Source organism: Ovis aries, chromosome 5 (assembly GCF_016772045.2).
Source record: "Ovis aries strain OAR_USU_Benz2616 breed Rambouillet chromosome 5, ARS-UI_Ramb_v3.0, whole genome shotgun sequence".
Classification (NCBI taxonomy): domain Eukaryota; kingdom Metazoa; phylum Chordata; class Mammalia; order Artiodactyla; family Bovidae; genus Ovis; species Ovis aries.
The window spans coordinates 58,011,442-58,020,908 of NC_056058.1; the positions used below are offsets into that span (position 1 = coordinate 58,011,442).

General features: G+C 42.9%; 1 protein-coding gene across 1 annotated transcript; it reads left to right on the top strand.

Annotated features, from left to right (window-relative positions):
* Positions 1 to 5,883: 5,883 nt before the first annotated feature.
* ADRB2 (adrenoceptor beta 2) lies at positions 5,884 to 7,140 on the top strand. The gene is given in 1 exon segment (NM_001130154.1): positions 5,884 to 7,140. A coding segment is annotated over 1 exon segment (1,257 nt).
* Positions 7,141 to 9,467: the final 2,327 nt, after the last annotated feature.

The window sequence follows — 9,467 nt, forward strand, 5'->3', positions numbered from 1 at the left end:
ACCTGGTGGGCTACAGTCGATAGGTCACAAAGAGTCAGACACAACTGAAGCAACTGAGCACATCCCCCAATTATAAATACATTAAAAAAAAAAAAGACTGATGTCAAGTAGCTTACTATCTGTTTTCTTCTAGGAGACATTCAAGTCTTTCCTCCATTTTAAGTTAATTCTTGCATATGGTGTATCATTGTGGCCTAGTTTCATTCTTTTGTATATGTCTGTCCAGTTTTCCCAATGCTATTTATTGAAGAAGCTGTTCTCTCCTCCACTGTATATTATTGCCTCTTTTGTTGTAATTAATTGACCATACATGCAAGGGTTTACTTCTGGGTCTTCTATCCTGTCCCATTAATTATGTGTTTGTTTTGATTACTACAGCTTTGTAATAAAGCTTGAAACCAGAGAGCTTGATGACTCCCAATCTATTCTTCTTTCTCAAGATTGCTTTGGCTCTTTGGGGTCTTTGTGGTTCCAAACACATTTTAGGATTGTTTGTTCTATTTCTATGAAAAATGTCATTGGGATCTTGACAGGAATTGCATTTCCATTTCTTTGTGTCTTCTTGAATTTCTGTCATCATTGACATCATTTTCTGATAGTTTGTTGTTAAGGATATAGAAACACAATTAATTTTTGTATGTTATTTTCTACCCTGCCACTTTACTGAATTCAATTGTTCTAACAGGTTTTGGGTGGCATCTTTAAGGTTTTCTACATAAAGTCATGTCATTGTTAGAACAATTAATTGCATTTCTATATCCTTAACAACAAACTATCAGAAAGAGGAATTAAGAAAACCCCATTCACAACTGCATCAAAAAGAATAACATGCCTGGGAATAAATTTGACCAAGGCGGTGAAAGACCTGTACACTGAAAATGATGGCAATGATGACAGAAATTCAAGAAGACACAAAGAAATGGAAAAATATTCTGTGCTCATGGAGTGGAAGAATTCATATCATTAAAATGACCATATTACCCAAAGAATGGACATCTTTGTCATCTTGTCCCTGATTTTAGAGGAAGAACTTTCAACCTTTCACCATGTAGTATGTTTGTTGTAAGCTTGTCATATGTGACCTTGATTAGGTTAAAGTACATTCCTTCTGTATCCACTTTGTATAAACCTCCTAGAAGAAAACATAAGTGGTAAGCTACTTGACAGTGATCTTGGCAAAAAATCTGTGAATCTGAATTCAAAAGAGAGGCAATAAAATGAAAACCAAACAAGTGGGACTACATCAAACTAAAAAGCTTCTGCACAGCAAATGAAACAATCAACAAAATGGAAAGGCAACCTACTGAATGGGAGAAAATATTTTCAAATCACATATCTGATAAGAGATTAATATCCAAATATATTTTAAAAACTCACAAAATTCAATAGTAAACAAGCAAACAATTTGATTTCAAAAAATGAGCAGAGGATCTGAATATACATTTTTCTAAAGAAAGCATACAGATAGTCAACAGACATACGAAAAGAAGCTCAACATCACTAATCATTAGGGAAAGGCAAATCAAAACCACAATGAGCTATCACCTAACATCAGTTAGAATAGCCATTACCAAAAAAAAAAAAGCATTGGTAAGGATGTGGACCAAAGGGAACTCTCACGCACTGTTGGAGGAAATGTAAATTTGTGCAACCACTATGAAAAACAGTATGGGGTTGAGTTCCTCAAAAAATTAAAAGTAGATCTAACATATGATGCAATTATTCCACTTCTCGGTGTCTATCTGTAGAAAACAAAAACACTAAATCAAAAAGATGTATGTACCCCCATGTTCTCTACAGCATTATTTACAATAGCCAAGATAAGGAAGCAACATAAATACACACTGATAGATGAGTAGATAAAGGAGATCTGATGCACACACATAAATGGAATACCACTACATCATAAAAAAGAATGAAATCTTGCCATTTACAATTACATGGATGAAGCTTAAGGGAATGATGCTAAATGAAATGTCAGACAAAGAAAGACAAACGCATATGATTTCATTTGGATGTGAAATCTAAAAAATAATACAAGTGAACAACAAAAGAAAACAAAGCAGAAGTCATAGATACAGAGAACCAAATGGTGTTTGCCAGAGGGGAAGGGTGATAGGGAGAGGGTAAAACAGGTGAAGGGGGTCAAGAGGTACACACTTCTAATTATAAAATAAATAAGTCATGGGGATGTAACGTACAGCATGGTGACTGCAGTCCGTAATACTGTAGAGCATACTTGAAAGTTGCCAAGAGAACAAATCCTAAAAGTTAACTCTTAATGCATGTTGATGGATGGTAACAAGACTTACTAAGGTGATTACTTCACAATGAATACAACTACTGAATCATTACATTGTACACTTGAAACTGATGTGTTATATATCAATTACACCTCAACAACAAAAATAAGTGTTTTAAAAAATGGAAATAATCTTGCCTAAGCCAAGACCAGTCTAAGATTTTCCTAAAGCATCCAGATATTCATGTGAGAGCATTCCTTGGCTCACAGAGCCTTACTCCTCTTTAAACATTTGTTTGGTAAATCAAACTGTGACTTTTTTTCCTGTTTGGCAGGCAGGAAACGACAAATCAGAGTCTTAAGGGATTGACAAAATACGTAGTTAGACACTATCAATCACCATAAAAGAGCCTGCTTTTCCTTACATCTAACAAAGGTACATTTAGAACTTTCCAGTTCAACTAAAACCTTAACTCTCTAAGACCACAAGCCCAGTAAGCAGTGCTAGTCACACTCCTCCACTGGGAAATGAAGCTACAATGTTGGGCAGTGAAAACATGTGAGACCAGGAACAGACCTGGACTCCCAATCTTCCGTGCCACCTTCGACCAGACACTTTCCTAATTTTCAAACTGGAAGCGTGGAGAGAATAAGTGATCTATTAAACTCTTTTCCATTTTAACTGTCTTTAATCTTATAATTCTAAAAGGGAGGTCAGGTAAAAGACTCCTGGCATGAAGACAGTTTGAAATTTCTATCAGCCACAGTGATACAAGAAAAAGAAAGGGGAAGAGATTGAGAGAGGGTTGCCCATTTGGCAAAGCTGATGAGGAAAAGGCCTGGAACTTTGTTGACATAAGCAGCCTCCCTTCTGGATTTAGTGTTTGTGGGTTTTTTTAAAAGGTGCTTCCCAAAATAATCAACATTAAAATTTTAAGTGATTTACGTGTATATCTAAATGATCAATTAATGTTTGCCCTATAAGGGCTTTCTTTGTTCTTTTATTGTTATAAGACGGTTAAACAATATGCTTATTTACTTCATAGCTTCACAAACAGGAAGGAGGCTTTAAATGGCTCAGTTTCACAATTTGGGGTAGATATATATTTAAAGAAATATTGCATAATTGCATAATGCACACTGCCTCTTCCTAAAATGCATCATACCAGAGCCAATTTTGGAAAACACAAATATGGGATGGGTATATTTTGAAAACTATGCGAACATAATAGATTCTTAATTAATATGTGTGGCTTTTATGGGAAATATTTGTTATTTTAAGGCATCTGTCATGCAAAAACAATTTCTGCTAGTGAGGAAAGTTAAAAAGAGCATGTAGTTTAAATTTTGTTTCTGAGTTATACTTCTTGTGTAAATGTCCATGTTGCTTTTGTCCTAAAGCATTTTAGTGTTCTATTAGAGAATACTAACAATATCTTCTAAACTACTAAGTAATTTATATAAATTTATGTATAACCTTCATTTGTGTGGCATTTATTAAGTGCAAATCATAATTACCTTTGTCATTATATCATCTGATTCTCATTCAGCACAATGGAAGTGACTTTATTCCTCATTTAGATACGGAGGAAATTAGACTCCACATTTTTTATTTGCCTAAGGAATATAAGCTAGAAAGTTCTAAGATGAGAATTTGAAACCTGGTATTCCAATTCCAGTTGCGGTCCTTCTTCCCCATCCTCTATTCCTTTCTGCACTGTGGTGACACAGTACATTGAAAGGATTAAAAGATGGATTTTAGAGTCAAACAGGACTGGGTTCAGCTCCTGCTTTTGGCACTGCCTGGTCTTGTGCCCATGGGCAAGTTATTTTCTTCTTTGAGACCCCTTTGTGAATTAAGCTAAAAATAGTTATACCCTACCCCACCCTAACAACACACACCATGGGACTGTGGGAAGGATTAAATGGAATAATGCATGAAAAGCACATAGCAGAACGTTCCATAAATGTTAGCCATTGTTATGTTATTATGTAATCTAGAAAATATGTTCAGTTACACTGCATGAAATACTTTCCATTTTTCAAAGACACAAATGATACATGTGAAATCAAACCCTGACAATTAATTTTTTAAACAGTAAATTCATATGCCAGATGCAATGGATAGTATTTCATGGACAAAGACTCTAGTTTTTTTAAGAGAAGTTATCTTTTGCTTTCTGTGGTTTCAAAACATTTCTTAATGTTAACACCTTCTTATAATCTGAGCCATATGAAATTGTCATCTATTTAAAGTCAGATACTACAGAAAAGTGGCAATTTCATACGGCTCAGCCCAACAGATCAACAAACTACCCAACAGAAGATTTTTCTCGTTGCAAAGGGATTATTGAAGAAGTTGAACTTGAAAATTATTTCATTTTCAACATATTCTCATTTTAACAGATAAGGAAGGAACAATGCCACACTCCCTAGAATTAAGAATTAAAGCATACAACCTTCTCTTCCTATCCCCAAGCACATACACGTATACCCCAGCTCCAAATGAAATCCCAAGAGTAAAATTAGGTCTCAATCCCTGCAAATTTCCAAGGAGGGCACCAAAAGTACTGGACAGCAAGCATGCTGAGGAAGTTGGCTGCTGTTAAAGTCACCACCTGTGGTCTTGCCAAATGTCTGAAAGGGAATATGCCATGAGACCTGTGTATTGGGGAAGATGGGGGGGATGTCCAGGGGGCAAGGGTAAAGAGTTTGGAATATCCGGATGGGGAAGTCCTTCTCTGTGGCACACTGCTTGCCTCCAAGTGGGCGTTTGTATGCCGTTTGTTTACTTCTTTTTGTCTGTATGTCGGTGTCTTTATGCTTCTGGGTGCTCCTGGTTTGCTCCTGGCCATGTCGATCGTGCTGGACAGGGGTGATTGTGCCAGTCGGCTTCTGTGCCTGAGCACTCGTTGGTGCGCTGGATGGGTGTGTCTGAGTGTCTGTGGCTGTGGTTCCGTATAAGTCTGAGCATGTATGTCGGGGTACAATGTGCCTGCCTGTGCGTGTCTCGGTGGGCACGCTCATCTAATGCGAGGAAGTGCCGGAGTATTGCCATCTGCCCTGAGACCTCAAGCCGCACAGCCGCCCCAGGCAGACAGGTAGCGCCCACCAAAGAACCGGCACCTTCTAGCTGGCTGGTAAGCTCGCTAGAGCCGGCTTCAGCCTCCGGGGCCAGCCGAGGGAGCCCCGAGGGAATGGTGGCCGACCCGCCCTGCTAGAGCAGCTGGGTCCCGCCCGGGCCAGCCCCAGGAGCAGGCAGGAGAGGGGAGGGAAGGGGCGGGAGAGGGCGTGGGCCTCGCCCCTTTGGGGCTTCCCGCGTTCTATTGGTTGAAAGTTCTAGCACGTCACGGGGAGGGCAGTTCCCCTAAAGTCCTGGTCACATAACGGACAGCGCGCACTCAGAGACGGCTTCTCCAGAGCGCAAGCTGGAACTGGCTGAAACTGCCCGGCACTGCGAGTCCAGAGTACCCCCGGAGCTGAGTGCACCACGCACCCCTACCACACCCGCACCCACCCACGGCCGCTGAATGAGTCTTCCAGGTGCTCGCTTGCTGCCCGCAGCGCCCCGCCGGAGGTCCGCTCGCTGAGGGCGGCTGGTGCGCCGGCAGCCTGTGCGCTCACCTGCCAGCCTGCGCGCCATGGGGCAGCCCGGGAACCGCAGCGTCTTTTTGCTGGCGCCCAACGCAAGCCACGCGCCGGACCAAGACGGCACGCTGGAACGGGACGAGGCCTGGGTGGTGGGCATGGGCATCCTCATGTCGCTTATTGTCCTGGCCATCGTGTTTGGAAACGTGCTAGTCATCACAGCCATTGCCAAGTTTGAGCGTCTGCAGACGGTCACCAACTACTTCATCACCTCCCTGGCCTGTGCTGACCTGGTCATGGGCCTGGCAGTGGTGCCCTTTGGGGCCTGCCACATCCTCATGAAAATGTGGACTTTTGGCAACTTCTGGTGTGAGTTTTGGACTTCCATTGACGTGTTGTGCGTCACGGCCAGCATTGAGACCCTGTGCGTGATCGCTGTGGATCGCTACTTTGCCATCACGTCACCCTTCAAGTATCAGTGCCTGCTGACCAAGAATAAGGCCCGGGTGGTCATTTTGATGGTGTGGATCGTGTCTGGCCTTACCTCTTTCTTACCCATTCAGATGCACTGGTACCGGGCCAGCCACAAGGAAGCTATCAAGTGCTATGCTAAGGAAACCTGCTGTGACTTCTTCACGAACCAACCCTATGCCATTGCCTCCTCCATTGTGTCCTTCTACCTTCCCCTGGTGGTCATGGTCTTTGTCTACTCCAGGGTGTTCCAGGTAGCCAAAAGGCAGCTCCAGAAGATCGACAAATCTGAGGGCCGCTTCCATGCCCAAAACGTCAGTCAAGTGGAGCAGGATGGGCGGAGCGGTCTAGGACAACGCAGGACATCCAAGTTCTACTTGAAGGAACACAAAGCCCTCAAGACTTTAGGCATTATCATGGGCACTTTCACCCTATGCTGGCTGCCCTTCTTCATTGTCAACATTGTGCACGTGATCCAGGATAACCTCATCCCTAAGGAAATTTACATCCTTCTAAACTGGTTGGGCTACATCAACTCCGCTTTCAATCCCCTTATCTACTGCCGGAGCCCAGATTTCAGGATTGCCTTCCAGGAGCTTCTCTGCCTGCGCAGGTCTTCATTGAAGGCCTATGGGAATGGCTGCTCCAGCACCAGCAATGACAGGACTGACTACACGGGGGAACAGAGTGGATATCACCTGGGGGAGGAGAAAGACAGTGAACTGCTGTGTGAAGACCCCCCAGGCACCGAAAACTTTGTGAACCAGCAAGGTACTGTGCCCAGTGATAGCACTGATTCACAAGGGAGGAATTGTAGTACAAATGACTCACTGCTGTAATGCAGGTTTTTCTACTTTTTAAGACACCCCTTCTCCCCGGTTCCCTGCAACAAAACACTAAACAGACTATTTAACTTGAGTGTAATAAATTTAGAATAAAGTTGTACAGAGATGTGCAGGAGGAAACATATCCTTCTGCCTTTTTATTTTTTATTTTTTTAAGTTGTGACAAAATATATTTGAGTAACTGTTTCTTGTACAGTTCAGTTCCTCTTTGCCTGGAACTCGTTAAGTTTATGTCTGAAGGGCTTCAGTCTCAAAGAACCTGGGGCTGCTATGTTTTGATGACTTTTCCTGCATATCTACCTCATTGATCAAGTATTAGGGGTAATATATTGCTGCTGGTAATTTGTATCTGAAGGAGACCTTCCTTCCTGCACCCTTGGACTGGAAGATATTGAGTCTCTCGGACCTTTCGCTGTGAACATGGACTCTCCTCGCCCCTCTTATTTGCTCAAACGGGGTGTTGTAGGCAGGGACTTGAGGGGCAGCTTTGGTTGTTTTTCTGAGCAAAGTCTAAAGTTTACAGTAAATAAATTGTTTGACCATGACTTCATTGCACCTGTTTCTCCAAAACCCCTTGACTGGAGTGTGCTTGCCTCCCCCACTGGAAACTGCAGGTAACTATTTGCAATAACTGCCCAGTGACTTAATGTGGAATGACACGCACCGATTGCTTAACCCTTTCGTTTGCCTTTGAATCTGCCGCTGCAAACCTGCGTCTCTTCTAACGCTGCTGCTCCCACATCGGTTCTTTCGCCGTGTGCTCACCCAGCACAGCTCATCTTGCTCTTCCTACGAGCATTATTCCTGTGTTGTAACATCAGAAACACTGACTCATAGAACTGGAGTTATGGGCATCTGTTGTGTGCCTCCATGTGCCTCTGCTGCCCACCTTCCAGTTCTACTTGCTTTGCAGCTGCTTATATTTTTATCCTTGTCTTTTCTTATAGTAGAGATCATACTGCATCAGGGCTTGGCATTTTGAGGATAAGGAAGCTCTTGTGAAAAAGCTGCTCAAACATAGCCCTGAAATTCCAAGGGAAATGAAAAAGTCATGGGTTATAGGGAGAAAAGCTGGAAAACATGTCACTGGTGAATACCTCATGATCTAGAAACAGGGTTGAACCCTCCTCCTTTTGAACTGCTGTCCTTCTTTGCCCCCTCTCCCTGTGACTCTAGTCACTTCAGGACAAATCAAGATTTCTCAACCTCGTACTTTTAACATTTTCAGCCAGATAATTCTCCACTGTGGAAGACTGTCCTCCACATTGTCAGATGTTCAGCAGCAGCCCTGGTCTCTACCCATGAGATGCCAGGAGCATCCCCTGAGCTGTGACAACCAGAAATGTTCTCCAGTCACTGCCAGATACCCCTACCTTGAGGGATGAAATTGTCCCTGGTTGAGAACCAGTTATAAACTTCAAAACTCTAAGCAGATGTTTAGATTCTACCTATTATAACCACTTTATTTTGCAGAGCACCAGAGAGGCATTTTTCAGTTTTCTCAGTTAGTGACAGACCCTGGGCCAGTGTTCTACTTCATCACACTGCCTTCCAAGCTTATTCACCAGCTGCCCACAGACTGACTGTGAGACGTGAATTGTTTGGGAGGGTTTATCAATGAAGGTGAGGACTCTGAGCCATTACTGCCTGTTTGTGGAGAGATTATAATAGTGTTAAGAGGGACGTAAGGGAAAATCATGAAAGTAAACACATTTCTTTTCCCACCCCCTTTCTATTTTTGCCTGTGTGTTTGAGCCAGAGCTTGGCCCAGGTTTGACGGAGTGGATCGTCCTCCTTGGCAGCGCCAGCCAGGAGAGGTTCAGCCTGCAGGGTTCGTTGCCATTTCACTCACTTACAAAGCTCACTCTATTTCTTTCTTCTCTTCTATCCCAGCCAGGGTGCCCAAGCAAAAAAAGCATTAGTCTCCTCTGCTTCTCATCAGCTCAGTGATGGGGTGTTTCCAGGCGAGCCCTGACATCTCAAGAGAAAGTTAGCTGCCTGTGTTTCTAGAACATGCCATCAGGCTTTGGAGAGTGTGTGCCATTCAGCACTTCTGCTCTTTCTCCAAGGGCTTTCATACCTATTATCACATTCTTCTTCTGCTCTGGCCCCTGCACTCAGAGATGCAGGCAGCTTCTCCAGTTAATCTTCACACTCCTCATAGCCTCATGGGATCTTGGACTTGGAAGAGAAAGCATAAAAAGCATTTGACATCCAAAGAGACTGAAAGCCTGCAAGGGGGGATGACCTGCCCAAGGTAAGAAGCCAAGGATATGAGAGTCAGAGCTAAAGCCAGGGAACACGGCTGTCATACCATGAAC